General features: G+C 32.4%; 1 protein-coding gene across 2 annotated transcripts; it reads right to left on the minus strand.

Annotated features, from left to right (window-relative positions):
* Window positions 1-2,760: 2,760 nt before the first annotated feature.
* LOC148615799 ((Lyso)-N-acylphosphatidylethanolamine lipase-like) lies at window positions 2,761-16,599 on the minus strand. 2 transcript variants are annotated; one of them, XM_088582396.1, is made up of 6 exons: window positions 16,454-16,599; window positions 10,634-10,722; window positions 8,423-8,947; window positions 7,781-7,892; window positions 6,452-6,638; window positions 2,761-5,474 (listed from the first exon to the last, which is right to left on the minus strand). In XM_088582396.1, the coding sequence occupies exons 1-6, from the start codon at window positions 16,489-16,491 to the stop codon at window positions 5,280-5,282; spliced, it is 1,146 nt and encodes a 381-aa protein (XP_088438522.1). In that variant the 5' UTR covers window positions 16,492-16,599; the 3' UTR covers window positions 2,761-5,279. The 2 variants fall into 2 exon arrangements, with proteins under 2 accessions (XP_088438522.1, XP_088438521.1); XM_088582395.1 differs by lacking the exon at window positions 16,454-16,599 and adding an exon at window positions 16,112-16,278.
* Window positions 16,600-16,961: the final 362 nt, after the last annotated feature.

Here is a 16,961-nt window from a genome sequence, read left to right on the forward strand (position 1 = left end):
ACTGTTAGAAATCGAGAGAATAATGAATTTTTAATGTATTAGTTACTCTATATGTATTTCATATTTTATTGTCCATTTATTATATAACATATATTTACTAAAAATACGAGTCCTTTTTTTTTTGGATTTTTGAACTAGTGACCCATTGGAAATAAGCTGTTTTAAGCTTTATGGGTTATTCCAGGCTATCAATTCATGTGTTTAAAATATACTACAGGGATTTATATGATTCTGTATCTATTGTCATGCTTTTATTTGTATTGTAAGCTATTTTAATGTACTGATATTGCCTAATTAAAATATAATCTAATCTAACTGTTTATCACCGTATCAACAAGGTGTAAGGCAAAGAAACTTGCGAACTGATTCTGACTATCGGCAACCATTTACAAGATTACAGTTATATTCCAACTCTTTTTTCCCGTCCGCGATTAGACGTAGGAACAATTTGGAATCAAATATACGTAATCTTCCAACCATTTCTAGATTCAAAAAAAGCAAACTGATTAGAAATTTATAATAAACCTCCTTATTATTCACAGGTTGTAGATTATACATGTATAATATTCTACCCACGAAACTGAGACATAGGTGTAGTATCCTGTATGCATCAGATCTATTCCGTGTTAATTTTGCTTCGCCCCCATGGACCTGCTGGGGGCCTTATTTTGCCTACATTTCAATTTGGCCTCAGCTACGCGCCTGCAATGGAAGAATAATACTGCCTTATTACCAGAACTAACAATCGAAACTTTGCTCTTTGGAAATGACACCTTATCTGATGATTTAAACAAAGATATATTTAAATCGGTTCAATTATTCATCAAACAATCAAAGCGTTTTGACAAACTTCGTCCTGTTAATATTTCCCGTACTTTCTCTTTTTATACTCTTTATATTTAGGTTCAGATGTCTATTGCCATAGATATTGAAATGACAAGTTCGTCACATATGATAACATATAAACTGATTCAGTTTTGTCACAATCAGTTGTTTACATCGTATATCATGTTTTATTGCTGACGTACGTTCACAAAATATTTGTAATTAATTATGGGGAAAGGACCTTTGTAAGTTGGTATAACTTATGTCCAATCCAATTGCCTGTAAATTTGAGCAATAAAATATGATTAAACTATATAATTGATACCTAAAAAAAATTATGCCATTTACGCATTTGCGATAAAATTTTGAGTAAGATTTCGTGGTAATACTTGTATTTTTTCCATCATGATTCACTCACTGCCTAATTCTTACTGAGAATAGCACTTATATGTTAAATATTTCCTCCAGAGTAACAGACTTTATGGAAAATGTGATTAGTTAATGATATAAAATAACAACATTACAACGAAAAATATAATACTGTTCAAACTTATGAACATATCAAGGAAAGATGAAGGATAATGAAAATGACTTTATTTATTGACATTTCATGCATCACGCTCTATGGAAAAATTTGCACAAAACACTGAATAATATGCAGGTGACATAAGTGCAAGAATCTGTCGTAGTCATATGCATCAGAGTATTCGATCGGACTTCCGAGTCACTATTGGAAAAATGTTCTTCCTCGCCTTTAGGCACTGACTATTTTTATACTGGAGTGGGGGATTATTTGAAAAAAAAATTTTTCCAGAGTTAAGCCAAAAAAAAATTATTCTGCCATGGATAGACAAGCCCTTTAAACCGTTTTAATGGGAAATGGTATAGTGTACCACCATGCAGGTTGTAAGTTCAATTAAGAAATTATTCGCGGAAGGGGTAGATTTGTACTCATTTTAACATGGGTACGGTATATTTATTCGATTATTTAACACCGAGGTTTTTTCTGTCGCTCGGTATTAAATAACCGAATATAAATGCCGTACCCATGTAAAAATGAGTACAAATCTACCTTCTCCACGAACTATTTCTTTTCTAATATGACAAATACGGTAATTTTTATGACAAAAATTTCCCTAGGCATAGCCAAAATAACGGCTGTTCCGTTTAACATCCCTCGCATGGAAGTTTAATTAAATTTGTATATTTATCTCATCGTATGCGTTAAATGTGTGTATTTCTATAATTGATTTCAATTAGATAACCTCTCCAGGGGCGTAGCTAGGCCTGTTTTATTTGTACGCAAAATTACGGCGAGGGGTCTTGGGGGGGGGGGTCGCTCAAGGCCCCCAGTGAGCCATTGCATAAAACCTTTATTTCATCTTTAAAATGTGTGTTTTTATTTTTGTCACATAATTACAACAAAGTTTGTCAAATCAAAGTGGCAGTATAGTATACACATCTTCACTTTTGCACTCCATCAATCATTTTCAAAAGAGTTGAGCTCACAAGGTAGTGATGATGGAAGAATGGACAGACCCCCAGACAAGTAAAAAAAATATACCCTCGGCAACTTCATTCCATGGAGTATAATTAAATTTAACTATGCCTCTCTTTACTGATTTCTGTGAAAATCACTTTCATCAAAAATTTTATTGCTACCAACCATACATCAATATTTGAAGAAAATATGTCAATAAATGGGAGCCCTATCAAAGTAGTGATTTAGTCCCCATCCCCAAAAAAGTAGTCCATTTCCCTCGACTGATTTCTGTGCAAATCAATCCCATCCAAGCTGTTATTGCTACTAACAATTCAATAAAATTTGAATGAAATCTTTCAAAAATGGATACATTATTCAGGCACCAAGAAAATGTGATGAACTGACAGGGAAAAAACATTATAACATTATAAAGCTGGTATGATAATAACAAGTACATATGTATCAATTTATTTTTTTCATACAAATTGTAACAGTCATGGTTAAAATCAACAATTCAAATCACATAAGATAACAAGTCATATATACCAATATTAAAAAAAGCTTTAAAAAATAAAAAAAACCTTACCATTTATAAATCATTACCATGTATTATAGATAAATACTGTTACATGACTTTACGGAAAATTTATTTTAACAAGGTCAGGGTACATTTGTATATACCTCAAGTAAAACTCTTATGATTTGTAATTTTACACTTAATAAATCCATTTTTTCTATTTCCCAGAAGTGTTTATATTCAAAATGTAACTTTTTTATTACCAAATCCAATTCTTTTCAAAATATTGGAAAATAAAAAAGCAAAAGAGAAATGGTAGGTATGTTAATACCACTAAAATGTAAGTTTGAGGGCAGGCTTTGAAAAAATGCAAGACAGGAAAACAATGAGTAGATATTAAGCTGATGATTTTGTTTTATTATGACCTTTTTATGCAGCAAAGAGTAACTTATCCAGCTTAACGTAGGAAACAAAGTCAGCATCAATCAACTATGAACTATGTACAGAAGTATTCTTATCAACCCTTTAACAGACATACAATATATAAAAAACTAAAATTTTGGCAGCTTATGTTAAGACTTTAAAAAAAATCTATTGATAGTGAAACTAAAGGCAACAGGAGCCAAAATAACTCAAATTAATCTAGAGACTCCATGTGTCCAAAATAATTCTCATCAATATAGAGGCTACAGGGGAGGGAGCAATTATTCACATAATATAGAGGCTTCAAGAAGCCCAAAAACCTCACATTGACAAAGATACTCCAAGAAGTCTAAATAACTCACATCAATGTAGAGGCTCCAGGTAGCCAAGTAACTCGCATCAATATAAAGGCCCCAGAAGCTAGACAAATAGCAGTAACAGGCACTAACTCCTTGAAAAGACTTAGATGCCATTCAGATCAAATGGATACACAGAATTTTACAAATAAACTAAGAGCACAGAAATAACCTGTCTTTTTACCTTACTGGGGCAAGAACCCTTGACATCTTTATGTGAGATTGTTGTATAACTTTTACCCAGTATATACTTGTAAACCCCTAATATGCCCTTTTACCACACAGTTATCTGTTCTTGTTTTCAAGAGGTCTAAACTAAAAAAAAAAAAAATATGGCCTTTTTAGGACAATTATGCCTGTATGGAAGGGTGTTCATACCATAAACTCTGACAAAGCTTTTCAAGCATAAGAAAAAATGGCATGTTTCATTTTTTACGTTTTATTCATTAAGAACTGCATCCCTCTGTTATTATACCTGTATTAATATATCATTTGCAGCCATTTTTTCCATTTGGTTAATTATAATCAATGAAATTTTGAGAGTAGGTACCACAAAAATACTTGCAATAAAATATTTGGACATAACGTCCAGATACAAGCTCTAAATGAATACAATTATATTTCTCCCTCTTAAATTAAAAAGCAAAAGACAGGAATTAAAGACCAAACTTTCAAAGAAATGTTCAACTTCCTGCTTTTTAAATTGACTGGTACACCTTCACAGTAGACAGCTACATCTACCATGTGTGGATATTAAGGTGACTTTAAATCGCTCTAATTATTAGACAGCCTTTTAAATAACTCAAAAGCCTACCTGGTTATGTAATGAATGTGGTACCAGCCCATCAGATATTGCTATAATGTTGATAAAGAACTACTATCAGATAATATCCAGTGGTGTTGAACAAAACAGATGTAAAATCTACCTAAAGAACTGACAGAACAATTAAGTTATTGTGATATCATTAACTGCAATCAATTTAACACATAATAAATATGTGGAATAAGACAAAAAAGAAAACAAGAGGCTTCCAGGAGCCTAAATCGCTCACCTAGTTAAAGTTTGTCTTTCATGGGCAATAAATTTAACAAGGAGTTGTCCAACAATTTTGACTCAAGGCGACTTCGGTAGGACTATCATAAGGATCATTTCAGCAATTGAAAGTTTCTTTCTACCTATTATAGTTTTCTAGATATTGGCTGAAAAATGTAAAAAAAAAAAATAAATAAGGGCAATAACTTTTGTCACCTGACAATTTGATCCCTGCCGACTTTCAAAGACCTTGTAATAAAGGTCATTTCAGCAATAGAAATAATTTTGCTAAACCTACCAACTTTGGAGATATATGTAAAAAACTACTGTCTGACCCTATGTTCTATTTTTAGTAACAACGGCCATGTTTTTCGACAGATCAAAAATCCCCAAATCAGTTCTATGCAGGATACCCCAAGGTACATTCATACCAAGTTTAATTCCAATTGATCAAGTAGTGTCTGAAGAAGAGGTTTGAAAAATTGTTAGCAACAACAACGACGACAGACACCAAAAGATAGCAAAAGCTCACATGGCATTCAGCAAGGTGAGCTAAAAAGTGCAAAAACACTTATAAAGTAGACATATAAATAGCTCCTATAAATATAACTTCAGTCATGCACAGCCTATAAACTACATGTATCACAACTGACTATTTATTTGATCATTTAATGACACAGTTGAATTTTTGGTGGTAGAGTCTCGTGTTGAACTTTGACGGTTAGGTCTCTTTGGAGGAACAGTCCCATTGTCCGCTGCATCACAGATTCTTTGGACTAGTATATTGAAAGGTTCTGGCTGGTCAGCATAAACATGGTGGCCTGCACTTCTCACAACCTGAATAGAAAAAAGAGTTAATAACTAAATAATGATTGTTTGTTGGGTAGGAAATTATATCAACAAGCCAAAGCATAAGCATCTTATCCAATCAGGCTTGATGTGATACTACCAATACAAATCTGATGTCAGACCTGCAGAAGTATTGGTTTAACTCATTACCTAACTACAGTCAAACCTGTTCTGCCGGTCACCTCAAATCAACAGTCACCTTCACTTAACGGGCATATCAAAACCCGCCAAACTGTTTTCTCTATTTATTTTAACTCACCATTTTGTAAACATTCTGTTTATCGTTTGACCCGATAACAGTTCCATGTCACATGATTTAATTATATTTAGAATTTGTAAATATAGATAATTAGGTTACAGAAGGGATTAAATCGGTATTGCAATAAAAACAAAATTAAAGATTTGATAGTAAAGGTGTGAAATTTACTCACTGGTTGTAAAAACGTCAGTCTTCAGTTTAATTATGAAAGTTTGAGTTGTGACGAAATTTCTCAGAAACGGAAAATGGAAAGAAATGAGGCAATTAAAAAATAAAATAGTGGAAAAGGTGCCCGCGCCGTTGTAAAGAAATTATTGTCAGAAAAACACAAATTACTAAAATGGCCAATAGAAAAGCATAAATTATAGAGGACATTGAAAATAATGTACACGGTGAAAACAACATACAACAGGAAATGAGGAAATACTTTATTTTTTACTGTCATATATTTTTATCTGAGTGACATTTTGAATGAAAATATTTTTAAATACATAAATCTACCTCTGAAAATTAAAGATAAATACATATAACATTATGACAATCAGTGGTAGTACAATCTAATGGAATATGGGATTATATGCTGACATCAAAGTCTTTCTACATCACGATTTGAAACCACATTCCAAAGGTCACCTCTCTATAAAGGTTGCTTTGAGTATTCCCCAGAGGTGACTGCTTAATACAGGTTTGACTGTATACAACATACCTGAACGTTCACATAACTTTCATGGCGTAGATAACTGGCATGGAAACCTGTATTACTATCTACCCATGACCTTGAACCATATATAAAGGTCATTGGCAAATCTTGTTTTATGTCAGTTATTCTGTGCATCATAGGTCGCTTGGCCCAGCCAAAACTTGTATTCATGGTCTTAAAAGCCGTTTCTCCACTATAAAAATAAAAAACAAACAAACAAACAAAACATGACATATAATATTTGGAAGACACATGCTTTATTTTTAACTTTATTCTTTATACATGTATACATATACAAGAAGAAATGTTTATCGTCAATGCAGCTTACTACCTTTCTGTAATATCACATCATTTGTTGTGAATGTTTATTAAGATCTTTACTGCATATCATCAAGTTTTTTAATAATTTTAATTTGACATACATATATCATATTATCTAAAAAATGTTCCAAGTTCTATACTTTGAATACATTAGGTACATGTATGCAAGTACCAGTAAACAAATAATACCAACCTACAAGGCAAAATGTGGAGATTGGGACACAAAATACCACTACTTCATTTTAAGTCAGGTAGGCTGGTACTATTAATTACATTTACAGTCAGACAACATGCTTAAAATTCATTAAACACTACAATAGCAATCAGAGGAACTGATTATGCTGGATCTAGTATTATTTCATAATGACACACTGTTCAATGATAAATTCCTCAAAGTGGTAAAAGTTATAGAAATTGTCTGCTGGTAAGGTACATGAAACAATGATGTTCAAGTTCACAAAGAATAAAATCGTAAGAAAGATTATATATTTTTAAAATATGTTTTCATCTAAACTGAAATGTGTAATGTTGAGATGATGAGCATATCATATCTCATTATACCTTTCCTGTGTGCATTTTAAACATCCACCTTTTCAAGAGAATCAGAGAAATTGTCCAAACAGTCAAACATAATCACAAAAAATTCAGTATTTTTTAAATGGTTTCTTTGAGGAATTTATAATTTCTTTTTTCATTATGTATTAAATAATACTATGAAAAACATCCCCGATGAAAAGTCAAAGGTTATAAATGCTTAAGTTGTAATATCTATTGTTTAAACATGAAAATAAACCCCTGTTGAATTTTGAATAAGTTCTGTTTAAATTGTACATGTGCGATTATATCCAGGAGAGTATTACGTGTATACTCAACAAAAAGAGAGATTAAATATCTACCAGAGCATCCTATCTGGTAAAGACAATTACCTGGGTGTCTGTGCATTACCGTCTTATCTGGAATAGACAATTACCTGGGTGTCTGTGCATTACCGTCTTATCTGGAATAGACAATTACCTAGGTGTCTGTGCATTACAGTGATAGATATAATCAAATATAGTATCATCATCTTCTGATTCACCAAATTTTCTCTGTAAATCTGGACGGAATCTTTTTACTAAACCTGGCCCTGAAATAAATGTGTACTTGTAACTAATTTTAAAGTTTACCGATTCAGCCAGTTATAAATAGACAAGTATATATACCAAACATATTGTAGTGCATTGGTTCCAAGTCAGGTATGCATACACAGTAAAAAACATTCTGTAATACAAACCAGTATATTATATAATAAAAATCTGTTGCACAAAGGGTATAATATACCTTTTTTGCAGGAGCACACCCGAAAAGCTCTGCTAATTTTTAATGAGTAGTGCTCAAGCCTGTGAAATTTTTCACTTCCTGTAATGTACAGCAGAGCCTATTAGCTAGTTGACAACTTTTAATAAATCATACATCAAACAGTCATGAAATTTTGACAAGATAATAGAAAGAATATTGTTTTACATGTTTTATCTACTCCAGTATTTATTAGTTAAACCAAAAAATGAATCAATTATTGAATTCTTCACTTGTTTCACACAGGAAGTAAAAACATATTTGTGAAACATTGTAGCTCCATCTTGTTAATGCCTTGAAATGTCTTGAACTAATACTAACCCCAAGGTCCAGCAGCCCTTAATACTGCCAGGGGATTAAATCGAGATGTTAAAGTGCCAATAATTCTGATCCATCGTGGTACCTTATCCACCATGTCAGGTGGTTTGTCTGGGAATCCCCAGGGATCAGCCAACACCAAATGCTGCACTCGATCTGGATACTTTATTGTATATGAAGAAGAAATATAAGCACCAAGACTATGCCCAAGTAAAATAAATTTGTCTATTTTCATTTCTTTTCTCCATTCTTCTATAGACTCTACAAATTCTTCTTCTGCTTTTTCAGGTAAGTTGCTAAACTTTGGTCGAGAACTTCGTCCAAATCCCAGCAGATCAAAAGCATATACAGATCTATGAGAAGCTAAATTGTCAATGTTTCTGGTCCAGAGTCCAATTCCTCCTCCCATGCCATGAACCATGACTAGAGGGAGATTCTGGTGGTCCTTGTTCACAGTTATAGTCCATAATCTGTTGCCTTTCTTCGGTAGATTAACAAATTTTGTTTGGAATGGTAACTTGATGAATTCTTCAAAAAAAGACATACATTGTAAATGTACATTAATGATGTCAAATGAGTTTCAGATATGTAATTACTTGTAAACTGTTAAGTTACAATGTATATCAGCATACGGAATATAATATTAATGTAGATGTGTTATATATCAATATATTTTGTTGATAAAAAAATTGTGTATTATTTGTGTTTACCCTTAACAAACTAATTTTAACTTGGATATATACATTAAGGCCACATCAAGTTATTTGTAGATTCTCATACATCAACAACTAAAAATAAATCGGGCTGTGGGACGATATTATCTTTTACATGTGTTTAACATTCAAGCAGGAATATTTCAGCAAAATTCAGGCAATGAACATGAAATGGGTGATAAAACTATCATGGAACGATAAAGAAATGAAAAATGGGACGGGACACAATGATTATTGGGTTGTGTTAGCACTACATGAAAATTTCTGTTAGCCACTGTGGCTAATTTAATCTAAATCAATATATGAAAATCATTAACCACTAAATACCTCTTAGAAATTACACTGGTAATAACAGTATCAACTGTTACATGTATGTACTGGAAGATCTACATTTTAGCTTTCAAATTGTGTGATATGTTTAAGGGCTAAAAAGAAAACCATCAATTTAAGTTTTGACAAAAAATTTTACTTGACATCAACAATTAACTGAACTTTTATTTTTCAAGCACTTTAAATATAAAATCCTTCAACCTTTTTATTTTGTTTTTAATTGATACATCTTGTTCTTTATTATAATTTTCGTCCCCACTTTTCTCAATAGTTTCAAGACCTCTGCCTTGCTCACCCACATTTTCATTCGAAGTAACTACTTCTGCTGCTGTAGCCATCTCATTTTCGACTGTTTTACATTTACATGTAACTGATTTCCTTTCAAACATCGCTTTAAACCCAGGTCTATATCTTTTCTGAATCCAAACATTAAAGGCACCTCGAGTTGAAAGTTTTCAATGGGAAGCCTTCAAACTAGATCAAATCCGAAATGGAAGCATGTGTGAATAATAAAAGAATCAATTCAGAACAAATAGTCTATGTGCTTAAATTCCTCCGCTATTCAGACAGCCCATATGAGAAATAAAACAGAATTCCTAATCAACTACTTGAATCATAACTGATCCAACATTTGTGTTTTTTTAATATTACATTAGTAATTTTCCCGACTTCTGCTTTTGCCAAAATGGCAAACTGGATGATAAATGACATCGCCACTTTGAATTTTGATTAGTACTTAGCAACATGGTGATCAAGTAGTGCCAACACAGAAGGGATGATGAGTTCAGATTGCTGGAAATTGGGAGAGGTGGGTAGGGTCGGGCAATTCACCCTCTTTAGGTGGAGCGCAAGGGTTTCTACTCCAAATGAATACTACAGCAAGGTTCTTTAACATGCCAGGAACGTGGCACATTTCCCAACATGTGGCACTACTATGGTTTGTAGTCAGTTTTTTCGTATTATGGTCTGATGACCCCTGCATGTAAGATGCCAGGAATACCCCAATTCCACCACCTGGGGCACACATCCCAGCTGTTCTGTGGGCAGACCACCCTAGCCCCGAGACGATGAAAACATCACCACAAGGAAAACCATAATACCATAAATTTATTACTCGTTTTATTTTGTAAAAAGTGCAAATATGCAGCTATTTAGAACTTTGATAACTTACTGTTCAACAGGGTTGTTTCTGCTTGAGCTAGGTGCATCATTGATGAAGGAACCCAAGTAATCCATGTACTGGGAGAGAACCAGCTAAATCTAAAATAGCACACATAAAAATTAGAGTATATTCTATTTGATAATACTTTCTCACAAGAATTATAAGGGAAGACATTCAAAGTTTTACAATTTCATTTTTATTAAAGTTTTAACCATTTTTACATGATGTCTTCATAATCTCTATTTTGTTGACATTCTACACATCGTCAAAAGTACATATAAGCTGAATTTTGCATCAAATGCAAATGATTTTTTTTTTATTGTTAACAGTTGAAGACACATATTTTGAACCAGAAATAATGTATTATTTTATTAGACTTCATGGAAGAAATACATAATTGTTTTTGACCCAGATACAATACAAAAGAATCAACATTTGCATACATGTACATGTATGCTGCAATAAACACTCGACTGGCGTTGTCATGAAAGAACAATCTGTACATCAATAAACATTTTTTTTTTAAATATGATATCATACAGGAAAATACCAATCAAACCAGGTAGAAATCAACTGTTAAGTCATCATAGTAGTGGGCATTTAAAAAGACTTCTAGTTTTCAAATTTGGGTTAATACTATTAATAGTATGACACATAACTGTTTTTAGTCTCATTTGAAAGAAAAATATCTCTTGATTTAAATTTTGTACATTGTATGTCATCATAATCTGTTATGGTCACATTTTCTAAATGTTCAGGTTTTCAGAGGGTATCCATAATGCAGTTCTACAACAGGGACTTTTGAATAAGAGTTTCAGAAAACAAAAGATTTCTTACATGTAATTGGAAGGACTGCATTAGATTTAGAAACTCTATTATCTTAATACAATGTAATAACACCAAATTGAGAAAATAATTCCTAAACTATAGGTATATCAGTCTTTACAATAACTTACTAACAAGGGTAAAAACACCCAAATTTTACCCAATTTTGAATAATAGCATGGAAATTCATTATAGTTATGACTAATGACAAAAATCATGATTCAGTTGACATGTGTTGTAAAATTCAAAATAAATAGTTAAACTGTTTAAAAGATACATGAGTATGTCCGATTTACTACTTGTGATTTCACTGATTACTATATGTCCGTATTTGACTGGGGGTTCACACTGTCCAAACATTACAACACATGTTTCTATGTGCATGTAATACAATTAGTAACTGACTTCATGTAAAATAAAGTGCAATGCTCTGTTTAGTTTCATTAGTGCATTTGTTAATATTGATTTGTCACTAAAAACTGACTTTATTCTTATTATCCTATATTTAGTTGCATGAATTACAAAGCCAGGAATGGACTTGATTAAAAGTACATGGCCTTGTACATGAACAGGAAAATGTGATTTAAAACATATTATGCCAGCGGGACAGTTCCTTTTATAGATTGTCTGCAGTCTTCTAATTTGGGACTAAAAGCCTATGCTGGTAAAAATAGAGGTGGGCAAGCAGAAATTTTGTTTCTAAGCCAATGTATCCTATATAAATTTCTTTTCAGATTAAGTGTAGGGGCTTGTTACATGAAATTTTGACAGTAAAGACAGTTTTCTGTACAAATTGTCAATTGAGCTTAGAAGTTGAAAATAACATCTTTGTTGCTAACTTATTTGATAACCTGTCCGGCTGAAATACGCCTTGCTTAAAACTAAAAATGGACTGGTTAACATACTAATACATTGTACTTTGTTTTATTATTCATGGTGGAACAGACATACATACAGGTAAACTAAGAAATAATTGAGGAGAAATATTACAGAACCCTAGTTCTAGCCATAGGTGCAAATACGCCATCTTTAGAAAAAGTGATGCTCATATACCAAAAAGAACACCCAATTTATTAATAAAGACTTATGTAAATATTAGTGAGAAATGCAATCTAACCAAGGACTGAACTCTGAAAAACCACCGACTGATTTTAATACATGTACAATGTACCTGCAACTATTCCATCCCTTTTAGATATACAAAATGTGCATGTATTAAACTGGAAATCATCAGTCATATACTTACCAAGTTACCCAGACAACCAAACTTTTACTGCTACTAACTATTCAACAAATTGTGGCAATTGAGGATATCCTTCAACAAATTAAGGCGCTTTCCAGGCAACATCTTATTACACAAATGACGGTCACACTGACGACTAAAGTCGAATACATTATACTCCCATGTGGGTATATACCTGGTATTATTCTTTAAAATGTTAATTTACCAATTTTATTTTAACCAGGCTTTAACCTACCACACCAGTTTGTTCAAATCCATTACTTAAGTTTTATAATAATTACAGTAAAACTAGTTGATTTTGTTACATCTATCTATTAAAACATTAATCTCATTCAAGTTGCTACATTTAATGCCTCTTTTTCAAGGCAGCACAGATGTGCTTCGAATATAGGCTAAAAACCACTAATTCCACTTCCCATAGGCTTCTATGCTAATTTCACAATATTCAATGGCTTCTCTGGACTTTACCTTAACTTTAACCTGCAGATGACTATATATCAGCATGATTCTACATATGTCAGCTCACAATCCTCAGAATGGCATGTGGGGTTAGCAGACTTGCAGTGCAGTACTGGTCACCGGAAGTGAAGGGTCTATAAATAGCATGGGAAATCCCAGTGTTTTCACAAGATAGGGGTATATTTAAAAATCATTATGGAGATTAGGCTTCACATCACAAGAAGCAAAATGCACCTATAAAATGTACAGAAATGTTTTTCCTTTCAGAAACTGTTTAAATTTTTAAAATAAGATAAGAACTTTTTTCACAGCACTATGAGGAACAGGGGTAATTTCTGCGTAGGACTATTTTTGCGTACGTTCCAAATGCTCATTGGTTGAATTGGTGGTCTGTAACCTAAAGAGTCACTTTTTGTCTTAGAAAAAATAAATAACTATACAGGTATCTTCCTACACACATACTGAATGCATTTGCAAAGTTTCAGTGAAATGTGACCAGCACTTTTTTAAATATTTGATTTTTAAATATAGGGTAACCAAGTTGTGCGAGCAAAAAAGTGAAAATATTCTACCATACTGAAATGCATTAAATATTTGCAAAGAACTTTTTCTGACTTTTCAAATAAAAAATATCAATCACAACTTGTTTTTTAACAATATTAATGAAGAAATAATTTTAAAAGTAATCATTTTCTGAGAAATTGGTCTATTTTTAAACATTTATTTCTGACATGCCTCCCCCTTTTTCTTGATCACATGTCAAAAATCCTAAATCTTTAAATTTTCACAAAAGGTGATATATTTGGCTTTAAATTTGTAAATACAGTGTTTTCACATTAAAACATGACCAGTAAAGGGCACCTAAAGCAAAAAAAGTGCTCAATAATGGATTTTCCATGTTGCCATAGGGGAATGCTTATATGGCCTTAACCGCAGTAATGAAAGTGAGTTTTTCCTCATTTCTAACCTAATTTTTGCTCAAATCTACACAAAACTTGATTTCAAGTGCTTATTACTACCATATTTAGGTAAATATAGCCCTCAAAGTTTAATATTTGATATTTTTACTAAATTTTCTACACTTTTTAAAAGATAGGACATAAAAATCAGCCAAAAAGACCAATTTTCCATAATTTGGACCTATAACTTAAAAAAATGCATATTTTGAAGGATTTTTGTAGTGTATTCCTCTCATGGCAAAGTTAACAAGATCTTCAAGTAGTTTAAAGCTATTTCAAGAAACTTTTCATTTTGCCATGGCTTCAGCTTAAGGCTAAAAACCACTAATTCCACTTCCCATAGGCTTCTATGCTAATTTCACAATATTCAATGGCTTCTCTGGACTTTACCTTAACTTTAACCTGCAGATGACTATATATCAGCATGATTCTACATATGTCAGCTCACAATCCTCAGAATGGCATGTGGGGTTAGCAGACTTGCAGTGCAGTACTGGTCACCGGAAGTGAAGGGTCTATAAATAGCATGGGAAATCCCAGTGTTTTCACAAGATAGGGGTATATTTAAAAATCATTATGGAGATTAGGCTTCACATCACAAGAAGCAAAATGCACCTATAAAATGTACAGAAATGTTTTTCCTTTCAGAAACTGTTTAAATTTTTAAAATAAGATAAGAACTTTTTTCACAGCACTATGAGGAACAGGGGTAATTTCTGCGTAGGACTATTTTTGCGTACGTTCCAAATGCTCATTGGTTGAATTGGTGGTCTGTAACCTATAATGTGGTCACTAGTATTTTTTTATGTAAATGCTTTTAAATATTTTCCTTATTAATATTTTTAAAGGAAACAGGGTAAGATCTTTACAAAATGTTGACCAAGTCATTTATCAAATATCTTTAGTAGTTTCCTTCAGCATGCAGAGAAGCATCTGTTTTCTGCAATTACCCCCCTTTTTTTTAGCCATCAATGTTAAAATAACACTATCTGCACAATATTTGTTTCAATATTAGTCATATTTCTTAGTTATGAATAATATTTCACCATAGGGCATAATTTTTCATGAAATGGCACATATAAAGTAACAAAAAGGATTTCATTGTCCAGGTCACTAAGTCCAGCTACAAAAATGTGACAATTTCCTAAAAAGCATTTGCACCATTTTAAAATGTTAAAAATTCATAAACATATATGATCTACAGTATTTATGACTTTAAGATTCAACGTGGAAAAATGTCAAGGCTACCTTTTTACTTTGGATGTATAAAACGTCAAAATTTTCTACCTCTACTTGATTAAGTCACTATACATTTATCATTACTAGGAATCATTAAACATTGTAAAACCAAAGTAAACCTTAGATGTTTAGCTATTATTTGATATATATATGTTTGAATTTTTTACAAAAATAAATGTGATGTACACATTTGAAAAAAACAAACCAGTTTTTGAAGAAATATGAGTGTTTGACCTTTGACCAGATTTCCATCATCACGACCAGGATGGATAAAGATGACATTGATATTCTGATGGGCCATCATTTGCTCTATCCAACAATTTTTAAAATAGTCGTATGTCATACTACATTTGTATATTGGTAATTCGACAATAATGGATACCCTGCTATCTTACTGTAAGAAGCATTGTGGTCCACAGATCCATGAGAAAAATGCTCATTTTTAGTATGGCCTGTAGCACAGGAGTTAGAAATCTTATCAATAGGGTGACTGATATGCTGGGTCAACTCACTAAAGGAGCTATGCTCCAACTCCTGTGCCTGTAGTTCGGACCTTACCCAATCCCAACATGTGACATCATCATTTAAAAAAGAAAAGTGAAGAATGCAAGATCAGAGGAAATACTTTGGTATGTTAAGCTGAAAATAGTAGTCTGTTTTTAGGTCAGTGTGAAAAGACCAGGACAGTATGACACTGCGACTGTATGGTATTGAGTATCTGATATACAAAATGCAATACAATTGAATCACTGTATCACTTACACAAGACCTGTTACATGATATGCAGCATCGAACAACGACCTGACAAACCCCAGCATTGCTTCTGTAACTTGACAAATATGGTCACCTGGTCACTGGGTCACAGAAACTTAACTGGTACCAATACACTCTTTTCAGGAAGATGAACCACCAATAAACCGGAAACCGGACTAGTTTGTTTTGGTAGTCTATTTTTAGAATTCGGTGTTGCGTAATATAAACAGAATCGACATGTGACCGTTATAAACGATTCCATTTGAATTTAATAGCTTTTTCATACTCATAAATTCTTATAAAAAAATATTGATTATTCTTGGCATTCATACGGATTAAGCAATATAGAACCTTTTAAATTCTGCTTCAACTACGGCGTCCTGTTCCATTCTTTGCTACTAGAAAACTAACATACAAAGTAGAAGACGGAAATGAACCCAAAAACGGTGCTGGGTAAATAATGGTCCGTAAAAAAGTTTCCATATGTCGCAAAATGAATAATTTATGAAGAAAACAGAAAATCATATTAATTAGGGGGAATACACGGAAAATTACAATCATACACAATTTCATGCAAAAACTGTTTTTGTTTAATAAATTTGTAATTACATGTTTCATATTTTTACACCCCCTAAAAACAAAAACAAACAAAAACAAAATATGAAGGCGTTAACAAATAGTCATAATTTTAACCAAAGCCCAAAGGATTGAAAATTTTGACTTTGTAAATTTTGATCTTTTTTGTTTTAAATTTTGTACTTCATTCTTGAAAGTGAGATTTTTTTTTATTAAAAATGTATGAATAACCAAAGCTATTTAGTATGTCCCTAGTTTTTTGTTTATCTAAGGATTATAGTTT

The sequence above is a fragment of the Perna viridis genome, chromosome 5 (assembly GCF_037379345.1).
Source record: "Perna viridis isolate PV_CMFRI_1.1 ecotype Kerala chromosome 5, ASM3737934v1, whole genome shotgun sequence".
In the NCBI taxonomy this organism is placed as follows: Eukaryota; Metazoa; Mollusca; class Bivalvia; order Mytilida; family Mytilidae; genus Perna; species Perna viridis.

What these genes read in the sequence shown, in the direction of transcription:
- LOC148615799 (XM_088582395.1), bottom strand. Translation starts at nt 16,167, where the DNA reads ATGCTGGGGTTTGTCAGGTCGTTGTTCGATGCTGCATATCATGTAACA. An exon ending in AAGGGCTGCTGGACCTTGGG is followed by an intron (nt 7,893 to 8,422) that starts GTTAGTATTAGT and finishes CATTTATTTCAG; the next exon opens with GGCCAGGTTTAGTAAAAAGA. An exon ending in AAAGTTATGTGAACGTTCAG is followed by an intron (nt 5,475 to 6,451) that starts GTATGTTGTATA and finishes TTTTCTATTCAG; the next exon opens with GTTGTGAGAAGTGCAGGCCA.